Here is a 17,085-nt window from a genome sequence, read left to right on the forward strand (position 1 = left end):
CCATGTATATTGAGGACCCATGGAATGAGACGCATGATATTGCGTTTGACTAGCCAAATCTACTTAATTCTAATGCTCGCCCCCGCAAAATTTCAATTTCAGATCACAATATATCTGTGGGGTATTTGCAAGAATCGCCTCAGTGACTGTTTGCTTGTGTCAGTCAAATTTTAAGAGTGGTTGAGGATAGGGGTAGAGATTTACGAGTATGGAGAGTGATATCACGGAAATTACTAGTTATATAAGCGCGGGGAATCTCTTTTTGTATGAAGCAGGCTTACTTTCAATCCATTGCATTTGACCTTTCCCTCCTTGAAAATATATTCTTGTGAGTACCAAAAAAGTGATAGATATGGTGACCAGACTTCGAAAGCCTTGGGAGGAAAACCGGAAAGCCTTTTTGACTTGAATTGGAGCGAGGGGAGAGAAATGCTTTGAAAGTGTTGGGTGAAAGAAGTGAGGCTGGAGAGAATCAGGAAGAAGCGGAGAAGAGAGTTACGACGTTGGTGGATGACAGTGCCATGGTACTTTTGCTACAGATGATGAATCCCGAGAAGGCTGGTTTGAGATGGGCCAGGAAGAGATGATTGTATGAATGATGAGATTATTTGTAGCGCTGGAACAAAAAAAGAACAAACCGCGCCAAACGCCATCTAAATCTAGAATATAAAACCTGGTATCACATAAATTTCCACCCCTCACTTCATCCCCTATCTCCAAGAATCATCTTCCACCCTCTGGACCCACCTAATCCCCATGTACCTTTCCATCGTTCGCCTGCCCCCCTTTCCCCTCCTCCTCCATCTCCTTCCTCCCAGGTTTCGCAAACAATGCTCCAAAAAGACTCAAAAAACTAGTCGATCTCAAAACCATCGTATACATCAACGTCATCCCCACCACTACAATCTCCTCTTTGAATGCTTCATTCCCTATCACCTCCTCTCCCAAAAATTCAATCCGTCCCACATTCTTGAGACTCATCGTATTCGCCGAAAATTTCGCAACCGGCATGGAAGACGCATCCAGACAGATGAAATCCCAATTTTTCCAACCCGAGGATGACGTCCAGAGCATCTGTACCGGTTCTTTGCTCGAGGGAGAAAATGTACGGGATAGATGCGAATACTCTGTCTTGAAACGTTTCATGGCTTTTAATTGTATGGGTTGATCGCGCAACGAACAGTCGGAGTCGATGGAGAAGGGATGAAGAGTTCCGGTGCCGAAGACGGATTTGTCGAGCGCGGATTTGAAGACGAGATTGGGAGAGAGGGTTTTGTAGGAGACGGTGTAGAGGGGTTGAGATGAAGAGGAGGAGGAAGAGTCTTGGGTTGTGATGAGTGATTTCCATTTTTTCCAGGAGAAATCGACGGAGAGGGCTTGGTGAGGGGAAGAACAAGAGGTAGTGGAAGTAGTGGCGGTGGTGGTTTGAAGAGGTATAGATGGGCCTGCAGCTGTTGTTGCCATTTTTGCGACGGTTCGAAGTTTGTTTCTTGCGCGTTGATCGAAAAAGTTGATATTTTTGTTTATTTTTATAATCTTTAATTTTAATCAACTGTAGACCCTTTATTCATATATACCCAAGCTATCCCTCGCAGCATCCGTGACGTCGAGCGCTGATAAGGCTATTCCCATCCCACCCTATCAAAAATAAAGTTCCACGCCAACCACCAATTTCGGTATAATATCGCGCTTTGTCCCCCCATACATCTGATACTCTATTCTCTAATCACGTCAAATCCACATAAGCTTACTTCGACTTCCCCCCATGATTCAGCTTTTCATGACTGCGTAAAGATCGACGTGCTAGATTATGTCATCCCACTTCCCAAATAGGCGCTACGTGCCGCTCCCATCTTGGCGAGTTTAGGCCCCCAACTGTAAGCACCGCTGAGCCCCTTCGCTTCTCCATTCTCCCCATTTGTTCTGACAATCATTGATTTTTATAGATTTATATATCGCGTTGCGTTTTCATTCATCCACATTATCCACATTATCCACATGTACCATATTTCCTTTTAGGGTCACATGTAGCGCTCTCATATTTGAGTTTATTCTTGTGAAATCGCAATGCCTGGCGTACCATCTGGACGTGGATGCGAAGCGTGTCGCAAACAGAAGAAGAAGGTTTGATTGCTCAACATTTCGTGTGTTGGACCAATTAGCTATGTTTCTAATGAGAAATAGTGTGATCAAGTCAAGCCCTCATGTTCACGATGTATTCGACTATCAATTCCATGCATAGGTAGTGGAATTAGGCGCTACAAATTCATATCTGGCTCCATCGACTCCACCGTAACAACTAGCTCCACAACCACGAATCACAACAACCATGCTCTCCACACTACTCGCAAACAAATACTCCGAATGCCCGGTAACAAAGATATTTCCGTGGCAGGATCATTCATATCCGTTCTGGAAGTAAAAGATATTCGCTACGATATTGGTGTCTATGGAGCATTTCTCACAGAGATCCCTAAGCGGCTGGGGAGTAGCGCCGCACTAGATGCTTCGGTTAATGCTATTTCGACGTCATATACGTCGATATATTCACGTACTAAACCAGTAGAGGCGCTCGAGAGTTACGGGAGGGGGTTAAAGGCGTTGAGAGTAGCGTTGAATGATCCGAAAGAGGCTACTGAAGCGAATACTATTTGTGCGTTTTATTTGATGATGATTTGTCAGGTGAGTTGGCTTGGTATTGATGAAGCGAATAATGATGCTGATTTAGGTTAGACTTGGATGGCTCACGGTGATGATAATGCTAATCATGGGGAAATATTAGTATATTTGTTGAACGCAGCTGCAGCGCAAAATTGGCAAGGAACCTTCGAAGCAGAACTCTTGGTGACCTTGTGTGTCCCTCTGGTATGTGGAATCTCTTTCCTAAGTCTAAGAAAAATCGCGTGAATACTTTGGCTCATGGTTTATTACAGATCATGGAAGGCATCAGAAACCCCAAGGTTAAATGGACCCCAGTCATAGGAAAACTAACCGAAGCTCGAGATAACGCCATTCGGATCGAAAGCCTCAAGCTCCAAACCCTGGCCAAAGTCCCAGAATACTTGAGATATCCACAACAGTATTTTCTTGAAATTGAATCCACATATGCTCAGATGAAAATTGACCTCTCAACCATGCGGAATTCCCTAGACAAACTCCGTCAAGCCCCACATACCAGAACACTACATTCACGCTTTCAAGCCGCGTATAGTCTGATACTCTCATTTGCCAACTTGCTAAACAGCTTACTTCGTGTGTTTTCGAACGATCTCCCATCTTTAATTCCGGAATCGGTATGCTATGTCGAGGAAACCATCGTCCTTGCTGAGGAAGCACTTGAGTATCGTCCATTAGGATCGAGTGCTATGCCAATGGTCCTTACAACTGCTTGGGTAGCGACGAGTGATATGTCTCGAAGAATTAGGATAGAGAATCTGTTGATAGAATACCAATCCGATTTCGCTATTATGAATTGGATGGAAGTCGCTTTGTGGTTGGAACAAAGGTTGAGAGATATCCACCTCTCATTTCAAGATTTCGGTGCTACGACACCGCTGATGGTCAGTTGAAATTTGGTGCCATTGGGATGTGGGAGGTGAACCACGGGAACTGTTTGGCAATAGAGCCCCGATGAGAATGAGGCACTCAGAAATGATTCTAGCGTGGGACTTGAGCAGTTTCTGGGCTTGGTGTAGCCTTTATACGACCAAACATTATGCGTAACAAGTCGTCCGTCCTTGAAGTCACCGATATTGTATAACCCATATTTCTCAGCCCAATGGGAGGAGACATTGCGTTTTCTCATCTCCCAAACTGTATACAGAATGGAACGTAGAATGTATGATTGGATGGCCTTTCCATAGATCCAACTTTCATCCCTAGTCATGTCCCGAGAGAGAGAGACTCAATGGAATCTGTGAGGGTGGCTTTTCCACTGTTACTACACCCCGATATAAGAATGCAATGGAGAATCTGGAGAGATTGGTATGAACTGGGACAAAGATCATTATTCTTGTGAAAATTTGATGTCTCTGAAGAGTCTTCGTGTAGAATATGAATTGATAAGTGGAAAGGGTTGTTGACAATATCTGGAGAGGACCTGTGTTTCTCCGATTGCCAGTCAAAAGTTGTGGACCGCGATTTATCATTAGATACATCCATCGTCGAAGTTTTGTCATCTATTGAAGTCGGTCTTGAACTTGGTAAGGTGGTATCGCAATCACTTGGAATGGTCTGCTCGAAACGACATTCAATTGTGGGCTTTGATGAAAATTTTGCTCGCCTGTTTCGAATCTTGGTTCCAATCCATCCTAGTGCCCCTATTATTTTGTGAACGGGGCAAGGATGTATTTTCGGATCTATTGCTCGTCATCTGGTGGTATTGTAACATTTCGATGCACATTCGTGGCAGCGATCTCCTTGTCAAAGTCAAAAGCTACATGTGAGCTACTCGTCTCTGCGGAAGTACCACTTCTAGATTTGAATACTGACAATGACGAGCGGCCATCCTCGACCTTTCTGAAAACTTTCTGGCTTTCAGGTTTCTGTAAAAGCTGATTGCGGTCGAATGAAGTGCGGCTGTTTCGTTTGTTAACACAGTTCGGATAACATATCTTTATTGCAAGGCTTTGCTTGGTATTAGAAATTTCGCGGAGACATACCTTTGTACCGCCGTGAGCAATGAATGAAGAGCATTGGCCTTACTATTCAAGTAGTTGTTGAGTTCTTTGACCTCACTTTCGTTCCAAAGAAATTTAGCTTTTCCTTTCAATTGCCGGTCAATGCCATTTTGATCCAGCCAGGTAATGTGATCTTCCAACATATAAAAAACATGAAAACTTTCAAGAGAGCTTACTAGATTAATTATGAGTTGTTTATTTTTGTCAACTCTTTGAAAAGTTGTCGCAATCTAGTTCGACACCTTATTTAACGCAGCTTTCATAGTTGTCAGTTGTCAAATCAGAAGAGTGGCCATAAGGCCGGCGGTTTTGTATTTCGACTTGAGTATGCCGAGACTTGTGACGAGACTTGTAACAACTTTTCCAGTAGTTAAGACCGAGCCGGTAAGACCGAAGATTGACACTGGATCCATTCTGTGATGAATATTATTTCATGGAGAAGAACAAAAGAAAAACAGATCGAGGATCGTCTAAAAGCCCAACTGGTCATTAAGAATGTGCCGAACAGCTGGTGTCTGCGCCTACCGTCGTGCCACGGGTATCAACGTCGCTGTATTACATAGCTGTGGCACCTAACAGTAATCTGTCAAGGTAATAGGCTTTGATTGATACAGCCAGTCACCATTTCGAGAACTGTTTATCGCGAGTGATAGTAAGGCTATAAGCAAGACCAACTTGCCAATCCTGAGAAATCCAGTCAAAGCGGAGTAAGAGACTTTACACCAGTTATTAGTCACGTGGAGTCGTCACAAAATATCTAATAATAAAAAAGGACTCCTTCGGTCAAGTAGACATGCAGCCTCGATGCGTAATTCATCATCTTATTCCAAACATCTGATAATAAAAGTGCAGCCTCTTTTAATTTCCTGTGTTCTCAATTTAGTAATCCCCACGAGTTCAATAAATATCCCAGCTTCAAAAAATCAGCAACCCTCAAGCCACTAGCACTCCAAAAATACCGCTGCGCGTAAGAAGACAAGAAGCAAGTTTACATACTCTCCTGCCAAGGCCTGCCGATCATTGTCTAAAAGTTTCCAGGGGATTCAAAGAGAGGATAGATGCGTTGCAAACAGAGAAGGTATGGTTTAATTAGGCAGCAGAATGGTAGGGGAGAGTTCAACAACCTCATTCAAAGCTACAGTCTCTATTACTCGACTAGTTCGCTCCATTTAGGTAGAGGCAACCAGGAAACCACCTAGCTTGTAGATTGCAACCACACTTGCGGTTGTGGATTATATCATAAACATCGTATCAATGAGGAATATGGCAGTCGCGTCTCATGGGCCGCAAGCCATTACTACCGGCCATTGGAGGTATCCATATTTGAGGGCAGCAAAGAGAGAGCTAAGAACCGTCTTGATAAATTGAGTCTTTGGATTTTATCAATAATATCGTGAAACTGAATGTATAAACAAATAACATCTTGTGAACGCCGTCGTGAACAACCCGTGGTATCCCCATATCCACTGAACGCCTTTAAACAACCTGTACCGAATCTCTTACCCCCTTCAAAGCTTTTTGGTGCTTACAAGACTAGCACATATATACTATAATAGATTTATCCAAACTTGTCTCACGTAATGAACCCACATTGACCGTCTAAAGGACATACAATAACTCTTTTCCCCAAGATAACTCCCTTCATAAGAGCATGGTAGACGTATTTAGCTCTCGACAGAAATCGGTAGCCAGAATATTTAAGATGGTATATTGATCTCGTAACCAATCATAACCTCCGTATTAGTACCTTCCCAACCCCTGTTTCCAGCAGCTGATATCATGTATTTGCACGTCGGATCGATATGAAGTGCAGCTATGACACCGGCCCTTGGTGGCCCAGGAACAATGAGGAAAGGTACAGATGAATGTGATTTAGTCTGTGGTTGCTTCAAGTCATATAAACGTAAGATATCGTGTGATGCACTATTATTCGTTAGTTCGGTGGATAAAGCGCGAGAGAGAATGTTCAATGTACCAAATAAGATGTCTCCCATTAGGCATGGCTTTTATGGCACTGACTGCCCCACTTCCATTTGGAAACTTAAACGTCCTTTCAGGTTGTTTGAGACCTTTATGTAAACTGAACTCTTCTACTGTACCATTCCTTCGGCCAGCATATATGTAGTTACCATCAGGTGACCAGCAAGCAGACATACACCATGGAGGTACTCCTGTTCTGGTCAAAATTCGAGCAATTGGGTTTGGTTGACGTCTATCCCAAACACGAATAGTTCCATTGATAGACGCAGCAAGAAATGTGGAGTCAGATGTTGCATCGGCATCTTGAGTTTCAGGCTCTGCCTTTGCTTCAATGATATCATCGGAATGAGGTAAGCCATTAGATAGATCAGCCTGTGGTTGTTCGGATTGGATTTGAAGAGAAGAAGCAGGTTCTTTTTCAATTGGTAGAGGCGGTGCATCCATCATAGACATATCACCCGAAGAATCTGGCCGTGCTTCTATGTTCATATCCAAGGCTTTCGAGAACAAATCTTCGTCATCACCAAAGTTTCCCCCGGATGGAGCTCCCAGTCCATCTGTATCTCCAAATAATGAATCTCCACCCCCGAAAAGAGAATCTGCAGGTGATCCAGGAGCATCCTCATTACCTTCTACATCTCCGTTCAATCCATTGGTCCCATTCATTCCACCAGAAGCTCCATTCAATAGTAGCTTTTCCCCAATGTTACTAGAGAAGGTTCCATTTTGAGGGCTTGGTTCGCCAGATTCTTCGGGAACGGGTAGCGTGGAGGCCGGTCTTACTTCTATTGCAGAGATTTGGCCACCACTCCCATCAAATGTGCGCTTGACTAATCCAGTATTTAAATCCCAATCCAGAACTTTTTTGTCCCAACTGCCTGATAGGACAGATCTCTCATCGCGAGCAAGACTAAGAACCGAGACAGCAGATGTATGTTTTTGCAGAGTGGCTATTTTCTTCCCTTCATCGTGTCGCACCGATTGTAAGTTTATGCATCCCGATTCAAGTCCAGATAACATCCAAAGAGCCTCAGATTGTACTGCCAATGAATAGACGGGAGACAATGGGTTATCCTCTCCGCCAGGGCCTCTACTTGATTCCTCGTTGTCCCAATAGCTCATAAGAACGCCAGCTTTAACTACACTATCAACAAATGGATGCCGTTGAGCAACAGTCAGTAATGTTTTACCATTAACTGTGTCAACTCCATTGTATTTCCTTATGAAACAATCCGAACCTCCACTAAACCAGTATCTCATATCAGGTGTTGCCGTAATTGCATTGATCGATGTACTCTGCGGAGCAGCTATTGTTGGTACAATATCATAGGTAGAAGCAGTTAATGCTTCGGGCCTAACTTCATATCTAAATCTTGGGGATAATGATGAAGCAGAATTGTGTTGCGGCGAGGCTGAAGTCCTTATTAAGGTCGGATGAGGTTGTGAGGTGGGACCCACGCCATTCATTTGAGTGTCGTTCGAGTTCGAAGTGTCTAGGTCTCCTCTGTTCTGCGAAGGGGAAAAGTCGTCTTCACCTTCTCCATCGCCATCACCGTCACCGTCACCATCATCTTGGTCATCCTCTCCATTATCGTCATCATTGTCGTCGTCGTCTACTTCTTCATCCCCGTCCCCATCAGCATCCCCATCCCCATCTCCGTCGCCGTCACCATCTAGTTCGGGGTCTAGTTCATCTGCATCTTCCATCATGTCATCTTGGTAATTGTCGGAGCTCGCGTTCGATCCTGGCAAAGCTAAAGTCAGTACTCAATAATGATAGAGTAGATGCTGCATTTACCGACCGTCATCAATATCTAACGCGAAATCCACCATCTTGAACACCTACAGACCCCTCCTCCACAACACAATCCTCCGGGTTGGGTCAGCAATGAATTCGCGTTAGCGCAAGCTATTCAGCTTGAATTCGATCGCAGGGCAACGCGGGGCGCACAAGGATATTCTAAGTAGATACTCGGGAATGAGTTCGGGGAATCCTTTGAATATGGACAAATAAGGTACGTCACAGATTCTCCAGACAGTAGGAGATAATTCAAGCTCATCTAAACTACAACAGTTGAAGGGGCTTTTGTACAATTGAAGAATCGCTAAGTTATATTGTGACGATACAAATAGAATTGGCCTTTGAATCATGAATGCGAAGACAGGGTCTTGATAGCTAGTCATGCTAGCGGCCGCATCAACAAGGTTACGCATCACGTGGGAGGCTGAGAACCTCACTGCATCAATTTTGGAAACATTTTTAAATCCTCTTTCATGACATCAAGGCAGTCCACTGCACAGTGTGGTAGATTGGATCGGACTTGAAGCAACTATTGGGACACCCTTGACTCGAAACACTCACCTTGGAAAAAGTGACTACCTTGGAAAATTGAAAGCACTTTCCTTTCTATCCTACAGATCTCGGATTCTTAAATGCATTCTCATGATCATGGTCCGAATCAATGCTTGCTTAAGAACATCTCAGAAAACATTGAGATATCTAGAATCTAATCCAGGAGACGGGATACATCAAGACTTTGACGAGGAGTAGGCGAGGTGTCGTAAGGCTTTCAGCCATACCACTAGTCGGTACTTAGGTAGGTGTACTTTGTAGGTCTGGGCAATATCTTTTACTCGCCCATGATGAAAAGAGTCAAGAATATGGTAAAAGTTGTGACCGATTAGTTTGCGGAGGGAGTAGATGTCAAAGAGATTTGCAACCATCCATCTACTTTGAAGATAGAGGCTTTCAAAGATTAGCTACATAAGTAAGCCGACTCTAAGCTGGTTTGGATTATACCTACCTCAGTATATGCCAATCTACCTGTCTAGTACTTACTAGGCCATGGGCGACTAGGCACCTCAATCTCTGTTTGCTTTAAAATTAATCATCAATGAAAGAAAAGTCCTAATATTTGCAATGTGCAATATGCAAAATGCAAACTGCAAACTACAAACTGCAAGCTACCGAGCCGATCCAAGGCTTGCAAACGAGTGGAAGTGTACACGCTCCAGAAACTTCCCAGAAGTCCGTACTAGATATTCACCTCTTTTCTTTTTACCTTTTTCATCTCTTCATTCATGACCTGCCTACTAGGTATTATTTGGACAGTAAATTCAATAGGTGTCGAAGGACATTCCGAAGTACTTGTCATTTTTCGCGTTTCTAAAGCTGCCCGCCTCATTCCGATTCTCGCTTGCAAATTTCGATTGTTTTGGGAAGGCTCGATAAAGTGAATTCTACCAAATTTTCTTCGAAGTATTTTGAAAGTGCCGATCTCGCTCTCTAAGCAACCTCCAAATCACTCACACAGCGAAATCTTGCCTTGGGATCGACTCAAAAGAATTGATACCAACTCCTTATAGGATCAATTGTGCGTTTCATGAATGAAAGTTCGCGACCAATATAAAATCTTCAACGCGCCATATCATCCAGTTGTCGACAACGACAATTGTCTTCGAAAACTTAAGCACGGGTTTAGACAATCGAATTCTTTCCCAAAGACTGGGAAATCAGTTGAAATTATTCCGGTCGGCAACACGTCAGGTGAGAGAAGTCAGCTCTATAGGATTGTTTGACACACATTGGCACATAGGATGCTGACCATTATGAGATTCCTCAACGTCTTGCCACACTTAAAATTCTCTTCCAAGACCGTTAATCTTGTATTTGCTCAGTCAATCAAATCATTGTTTCCATCCCCTTGCGGTTGAAGTTGAAGTCTATATTGTCACTTTTATGGTCTTGCGCAACCGGTTCAGATACCTTTAAACTCCGAAGAGTCTTGGGAGGTCACAAGCCCATCGTTCAAACCACAATCGCCGTGAAATTTGACCTTTCACAAACCTTATTCAACTTTTCATCTGGTAATTAAAGATAATGCGAGTCTAATATCTACATCGCAGCCATTGAATACCATAGGGACCGACCTAGAGCTCACACGCCAAGGTCAGTAAGATCACATACTTGCCGAATCTAAAAGGATTAAAAACTCGGACTGACTTCTGGCTGTAGAGAAGAAACTGCGATCATGGTATACAGTAGGGGTTTTGCGGATCGTGTATTGCGAGAGCATGTGCAGAAACCTTACGCAATAATCAAATTCCTCGAATCTTGGAGAAATCTTCCCGAAATCCCAACTAGTGAAGAGATTCTTGAAGATGTATCATGGCAAGAAAAGGATGGTCCAGAGCAGCCAATGGATTACCAAAGATTGGCGGAGCCGAAAGAATTCGATCCACGCCTGCCACACAATAATATCGATGGCGCTTGGGGCTCTAAGGAAGAGTACCTTGGTTTTCATTACCAGATTTTACGAGAAGATGCAGTTGCTCCTCTTCGTCAATCTGTTGCCGAATTCAAGAGAAACAGTAATATGAGTGATACACAAGACACTTCTATCTACACAGATGTATGTCGTGCCACATAGCAGTGAGCAAAGACGTTCCCGCTAATATTGTTGTAGGTTCACCTCGTGGGCCTCCAATTGAGCCATCTCGGTCCAGCATTCAGGATCGAATTCTCAAGTGACAAAGCGGGCAAAAGAATTCGGTGGGAACAGTCAAGCCGACTTACACAAGGTAGTCTCGTGTGCTTAAGTCCAACTAGCGATAAATTCCGTTCCATTTGTAAGGTTGGTACTGTCGCAGCTAGGCCTATAGAAGGTGGCTTAGACTGTGACCCTCCACAAGTTGACCTCTTCTTTGGGGATGACGAAGACATTATATTGAATCCAACAGAGTGTTAGTCGCATAACGCCCTCAACATTCAGTAGAAGCTAATGTCTTTTTTAGCATATATTATGATCCAGTCCCGAGTGGGATTTTTTGAGGCTTACCGTCATGTGCTTGTAGCACTCCAGAAATTGGCCACTGAAGATTCGTACGTGAATGAAGATTGAGGAAGTAAAGAGCAATAGGATGCTAATGAGAATAGACCCTACATCCAAAAGTATCTAATTGAAATGGATAGAGATATTTTGCCACCTGATCATATCAAAGAAAGACCTTGTCTTGACCTTCGTTCGATTGCTCTGTCGAGTGGTCATCATTTTTCGGACCTTACCGACGAAGAAGACGAAACTCTGTGCCATGTCGATGTTTTGAAGGAGTTTCCAATTCTTCCAAAATCAGGCATGGATGACTCCCAGCTCGCGGCCTGTAAGCGTATGCTCACTCAAAGCTTAGCAATTGTGCAGGTGAGATATTCTTCTTCACCGTTTTCACTTTTGCTGGTGCGTGGAGCTCTGAACTGATTCAACCCTTGTCGATAGGGCCCGCCTGGTACTGGTAAGACGTTTACTTCCGTCCAAGCCCTCAAAGCCATGTTGTGCAACAGGGGTAATGGACCAGTCATTGTTGCTGCTCAGACCAATCACGCTCTCGATCAATTACTCACTCACATTGCTGGTTTCGAGGAAAAGTTTGTGCGTCTAGGGAGCAGATGTGACAAGAAGAATTCGACAATCCTGGCACGAACATTATATGAGCTCCGCGAAGAACACAAAAAATTGAAAACTAAGCAGTTCAATGGCGGCGTCAGATCAGCTTGCAAAGCACACAACGACTTGGTTGAATCTATTGAATTAATGCTTTTCCCTGTCATTGATTTTGGGATTTTACCCGCTAGAGTTCTTTTGGAGTCAGGCGTAATGAGTCAAGAACATTATGACTCTTTCTTCGAGCCTGGTTGGTGCGACTCGGGGGATACGCAAGATGAAAACGTCGACCCTCTTGAATCTTGTACGTATACAACAGCTCAGACATGTTTAATTAACTCTGCTTACCAGTATATAGGGCTTGGAGCGCAGAAAGTCCGCATGCCGAGAACTCCAGTGATTAACAAGCATCTTGAGATAGAAGATCCTGACCAGGAATTTGATCAATTACAAGAGAGCGAAGTCGAAGTCCAAGCGAATGATGTCATGGATGCTTTGAATGGGACGTGGATTCCATTCAGTCGTTCATATACAGGTAAAACTCTTGGGGCCCGGGCCATTGGCAAGAATTCTCCCAAGAACATACTCGCCAGAGTTGGGAGTCTTCTCGACATTCCAGACAAGTATCGCGGTCATGTTTATTGCTACTGGGAAAAACTCTACTATGATCAACTGACCCACAAACTTAGTAAGAAATTCGACAGCTATAGAGCCTCGATGAATAAATTAAAGATGGCAAAGGTATGTCAACTCTTTCATAACTGATAGAGCTTACTGATAAAAATAGTGGAGACGTGATGCCGATTTTATTGATAATATAGACACAAGAGTCATTGGTTGTACCACAACTGGTCTATCTAAGTATAGAGGTCTACTTTCTGCTTTAAATCCGAGTGTACTACTCATCGAAGAAGCGGCAGAAACTCTAGAAGCAAATGTCACAGCAGGTATTATTCCATCTCTTGAGCAAGTGATACTTGTGGGAGATCATCGACAATTGACGGCAAATACTACACTTGACCGCTTCATGTCACAACCATATTACATGTCAATCTCCTTGTTTGAGAGACTTGTTAATAATGGTATGGCTTACACAATGTTGAACAAACAACGTCGTATGATTCCAGAAATTCGAGAGCTTTTATGTATTGAGCCAAATCCGTTTTATATCGATCTTCATGATCACCAGAATGTACGAGACCGAGTCAATCATCGGCCTCCAGTTCCTGGCATGAATTTTGATTCATACTTCTTCTCCCACAAATGGCAAGAACATAGAGATGTCAATATGAGTTGTTATAATGCCCCGGAAGCTGAAATGGTCGCTGGATTCTTCAACTACTTAGTTCTCAATTGTATTAAGCCAGAGAAAATTACTGTACTAACAGTATGGATTGATCCTAACTTCCCTACAGTTCTTGGCTAATAGATTCATAGTACTACAATGGCCAACGAAAATTACTCCTAAAGGAGCTTAGTCGACGTGTCACAAGCGTTGCAACACCATACTTCAAGGTCTATACTGTCGATGCGTATCAAGGCGAGGAAAATGAAGTTATCTTGCTATCATTAGTAAGAGGTAACCCTCATAGTTCGGTAGGATTCTTACGAAGTAAGAATCGTGTGGTTGTTGCTTTATCTCGTGCACAACGTGGTCTCTACATCTTTGGAAATGCACTTACTGTTGCGGGGCAAGAAGCTGACAATGGCTCTCGAGATAAGCTTTGGATGCCGATTCTTTTGCATCTATTGGACGAGAAGAGATTTGGCTCCAAGCTGCCTATTTTATGCTCTAAGCATGAGAATCACTCTTATGTCTCAGAGCCTGAACATTGGGAGGATCTAAGTGGTGGTTGTCATGAGTTTTGCGGTGGCATGTTGCCGTGTGGCCATTTATGTCCTTATAAGTGCCACCCAACTCCTCATGATCAAGTTCTCTGTAAAGAACCTTGTGAAAAGCTGCTTGACTGTGGTCATGGTTGCAGTAACAATTGTGGTCAGCCTTGTCGATGCGAAGAATGTCGTACATTAGATCGCATGCAGGCTCTTCAGCTAGCATCTTCGCCCAAGAAGATCACTGCCGAAAATGAGAATGGAAACAATGCATTGAACACTACTCCCGCTAAGCAGAAAGAACGCTCTCCACAAAAATCCTGGAAACTGGATCAGCAAATTGGGCAGAGCAATTCATACACACAGCTCTCATCGGGTCAGTCGGGTGGTCAAAATTCGCTTTATACATTTGCACCCTCTCCCACCAAGAGAGAGTTGTCACCAGAAAAGGGCCGTCAACTTTGGGACACTTGGGACCCAGTTCGTTCGGATAAACATATTGATCAAGAGCGTCTTGAGCGAGAGAAGCTCGCAAATGAGAATAAACCAGACTCTGGGGACTTGGTCTTTGCAGAAACTCATAAGCCGGTTCGATTTGAAAACGGAAAGAGAATTGTTGGTCCCAAGATCCAGAATGTTATTCCTCGAGTGGTGAGCAGCAATGAGATCACTCGCAGCGAAAATCAAAGTCCAAGAAGCAGTTATGAGGAGTTTCGAAACTTCGATGAGATTTTCCCGAGCAATAAAGAAATCAATGGAGGTAGCAGTGGCGTTGCTTACAGCAATAATGGCATTCTTCGCAATGGCCATGAAAGTATGGCCGCTTCCACCCACAACGGAGCTTCTAGCCGTGCTAACGAGGTTTACACAAACGGAGTCACTCACATTAGCAACGATCTTCTTCTTGATTCTGCTTTCAGCAACGAGGTAGATTTTAGCAACGGCGAAACCACTCCCAACAGTAACGAGGCTGCTATTGCTCCAGGTTACAAGGATGACATGCTCAAACTCAGTAGCGATGATTTTGATTTTCTAGAAGGTCTTTAGACTTGCTCGATAGTATTGAAAGTTGGGCCATTGTATGTTATCGTTTCTATTTCAGTTGGTCTGGGAAGTGCTCTTCACATCTCTAAAATATTCCTGCTTTTATAAAGTCAGCATTCCAGTTTTGAGAATTCTCATGATGACTCTGAGGCAAATCTGGAAATGACATGGAATTGCTTAAGATTTGTTTTTATGGTTGTTTATTTTGACTTTTATGTGTACACTAGAATTAGAATACTAGGTAGTTAGATAGCAAAATGTAATTTATTCTATAAATTTATTGGGCCTACCGTCATTGTGTCGAGTGGAATGTTATATGCTTTGTAAAGTCTATATAACATTGTGATGTTTGTGTCTAAGGGCATTGATGTGATATTGTCATTGCTATCATATCATAACCTAATGCTTCTCATTTTACTTCACATAACGTCCATCACATCACCATTCATTCTCGTACCGACTAACTCAAATTCATGAATTATCATCTCATTTCATAAATCTCATAACGCATCTCATCATACATGATACAAAGTCCATATTCCCCAAGAAGAAGAAAGTCAAGAAATAAACCTCAAAACCCTCAAGCCCAGTTCCGAATCCCAATAAACATAAATGATATCATCTCCCTATCATCCCCACCTCCCACATCCATCAATCCACAACCCTAATGCTTATGCAACTTCTCCTTAATCTTCTCCTTCAAATGCGTTAACTTTCCCTCTTTCTTTCCCTCTCCATGTTCCTCTTCACTTCCCACAGCACTTCCACCACTTGCTCCCACTGCCCCAGCACTCCCCTCCTTCCCCAACAATCGATCTGCTTCCCTCCCAGCCCCAGGCCTCGCAGCATCGAAGTCTCCTCCTTCGGCCACCAACCCCGAACTCTTGATGTGTTTTTCACCTGTGCCTTGAGCGTCTTGTTTTTCGGATGAGGATTCTGATCCGAGCGGTTGCAGATCGGTGGGGACCCCTTGGGCGTTGGCTGTGCTGCTTGGTTTGGAGGATTCGATTGGTTTGCCGGTTGGGTTTGGAGCTTCAGTTGTGAGCGAGGAGAGGGGTGCGGGGTCGAGAGCTTTGTTTTCTGTTGCGCTTGTGGTTGAGGAGGGGAGTTCGGTGCTTGGGACGGAGGGGAGAGGGATTTCTCGACTGGTGTTGTCTCGCTAGCTGTAGATGGATCAGGGAGATGGGGATTGATATGTTCTGAGATCAACGGTTTTTCAGAAGTAGGTTTGAAGGAAGAGGACGTGGTAGAATCAAATGGATTGGAGGAATCGGGGGAGGAAAGTGGCGCGATGTGTGTTTCGGCGAGAGTGCGAGATACGGAGTCGGGGGTTGGAGAGACGGTGGAGGAGGAATCGAGAGGTTTGGCGGCGAGGCCGGGGGGAGAGAGGGTCGTGGAGTCGGTGGGAGTGAAAGTGGAAGCGGTGCCGTCGGTGGTGGAGGAGAGGGTGTTTTGTGTGCTTGTGGAATCTGGTGGTGGGTTAGTGGAGTGATTTATTTGTTTATTGTTATCGTTGATTCTATCGTCTCGCATCTTCCCTTCTCATATGTCTTCATCTCATCTCATTCTCATCTCTATCCACCTCTAAGAACCAATAAAAAAACCAATAAAAACATACCCGCATTCCCCAAATCATACGGTTCCCCCTTCTTCGTATCACCTAACTCCCCACTAATCGGTTCTGTTCCCTTCGTCTCCGGTACAATCGTTGCGTTTGCCGCATCAGTCGTTTCTTGAGGCTCGCCCCAGATAACCTTTGATGCGGCGGCCGCGATGTTATTTACTGTTTCCATATTTGCGTTGTTTGGGGTTTGATCTTGTGTAGAATTTCGATTGTTTTATTTGTTTGATTCGTGGTATGTATCTGTAAGTATATTTGTATCAAAAGAGACAAACAAGCAAAGCGAAGTAAAACTAATCTTTTCAATATCAAGGTAGGTAGGTATGCGTTCCCTCATATAACAAAACAGAATGCAATCCAGAAACAAGAAAAAGATCCTTCCCAATTCCCACCCTTTATCCAAATTCACCCCTCGCACCCCTCCAAGCCCATCCACATCCAATCCGCATCTTCCAAAACCACCCCATTGACCCCTACCCTCAGCACATGT

At 43.8% G+C, this 17,085-nt stretch overlaps 6 protein-coding genes across 6 annotated transcripts; 2 read left to right on the top strand and 4 right to left on the bottom strand.

The window, feature by feature from the left end:
* Window positions 1-747: 747 nt before the first annotated feature.
* On the bottom strand, window positions 748-1,464 carry Bfra_001520 (uncharacterized protein; the record flags this gene model as incomplete). The annotated part of the gene is made up of 1 exon (XM_037331949.1): window positions 748-1,464. The coding sequence occupies one exon, from the start codon at window positions 1,462-1,464 to the stop codon at window positions 748-750; it is 717 nt and encodes a 238-aa protein (XP_037196103.1).
* Window positions 1,465-2,067: 603 nt separating this feature from the next.
* On the top strand, window positions 2,068-3,569 carry Bfra_001521 (putative transcription factor cys6 protein; the record flags this gene model as incomplete). Its single annotated transcript, XM_037331950.1, has 4 exons — window positions 2,068-2,124; window positions 2,185-2,682; window positions 2,734-2,865; window positions 2,934-3,569. The coding sequence occupies 4 exons, from the start codon at window positions 2,068-2,070 to the stop codon at window positions 3,567-3,569; spliced, it is 1,323 nt and encodes a 440-aa protein (XP_037196104.1).
* A 789-nt stretch (window positions 3,570-4,358) lies between these two features.
* Window positions 4,359-4,822, bottom strand: Bfra_001522 (putative gpa1; the record flags this gene model as incomplete). The annotated part of the gene is made up of 2 exons (XM_037331951.1): window positions 4,359-4,578; window positions 4,662-4,822. 2 exons carry the CDS (start codon window positions 4,820-4,822, stop codon window positions 4,359-4,361), a joined length of 381 nt encoding a protein of 126 aa, XP_037196105.1.
* Window positions 4,823-6,376: 1,554 nt separating this feature from the next.
* Bfra_001523 (putative transcription factor protein) lies at window positions 6,377-8,492 on the bottom strand (the record flags this gene model as incomplete). The annotated part of the gene is made up of 3 exons (XM_037331952.1): window positions 6,377-6,602; window positions 6,655-8,404; window positions 8,462-8,492. The coding sequence occupies 3 exons, from the start codon at window positions 8,490-8,492 to the stop codon at window positions 6,377-6,379; spliced, it is 2,007 nt and encodes a 668-aa protein (XP_037196106.1).
* Window positions 8,493-10,690: 2,198 nt separating this feature from the next.
* On the top strand, window positions 10,691-14,977 carry Bfra_001524 (putative dead box helicase protein; the record flags this gene model as incomplete). Its single annotated transcript, XM_037331953.1, has 8 exons — window positions 10,691-11,071; window positions 11,126-11,402; window positions 11,454-11,541; window positions 11,596-11,857; window positions 11,933-12,401; window positions 12,456-12,838; window positions 12,885-13,484; window positions 13,535-14,977. 8 exons carry the CDS (start codon window positions 10,691-10,693, stop codon window positions 14,975-14,977), a joined length of 3,903 nt encoding a protein of 1,300 aa, XP_037196107.1.
* Window positions 14,978-15,638: 661 nt separating this feature from the next.
* Window positions 15,639-16,767, bottom strand: Bfra_001525ia (putative glycine-rich cell wall structural protein 1 protein; the record flags this gene model as incomplete). Its single annotated transcript, XM_037331954.1, has 3 exons — window positions 15,639-16,119; window positions 16,185-16,443; window positions 16,593-16,767. The coding sequence occupies 3 exons, from the start codon at window positions 16,765-16,767 to the stop codon at window positions 15,639-15,641; spliced, it is 915 nt and encodes a 304-aa protein (XP_037196108.1).
* Window positions 16,768-17,085: the final 318 nt, after the last annotated feature.

The sequence above is a fragment of the Botrytis fragariae genome, assembly GCF_013461495.1.
Source record: "Botrytis fragariae strain BVB16 chromosome Unknown tig00000006, whole genome shotgun sequence".
Lineage (NCBI taxonomy): Eukaryota > Fungi > Ascomycota > Leotiomycetes > Helotiales > Sclerotiniaceae > Botrytis > Botrytis fragariae.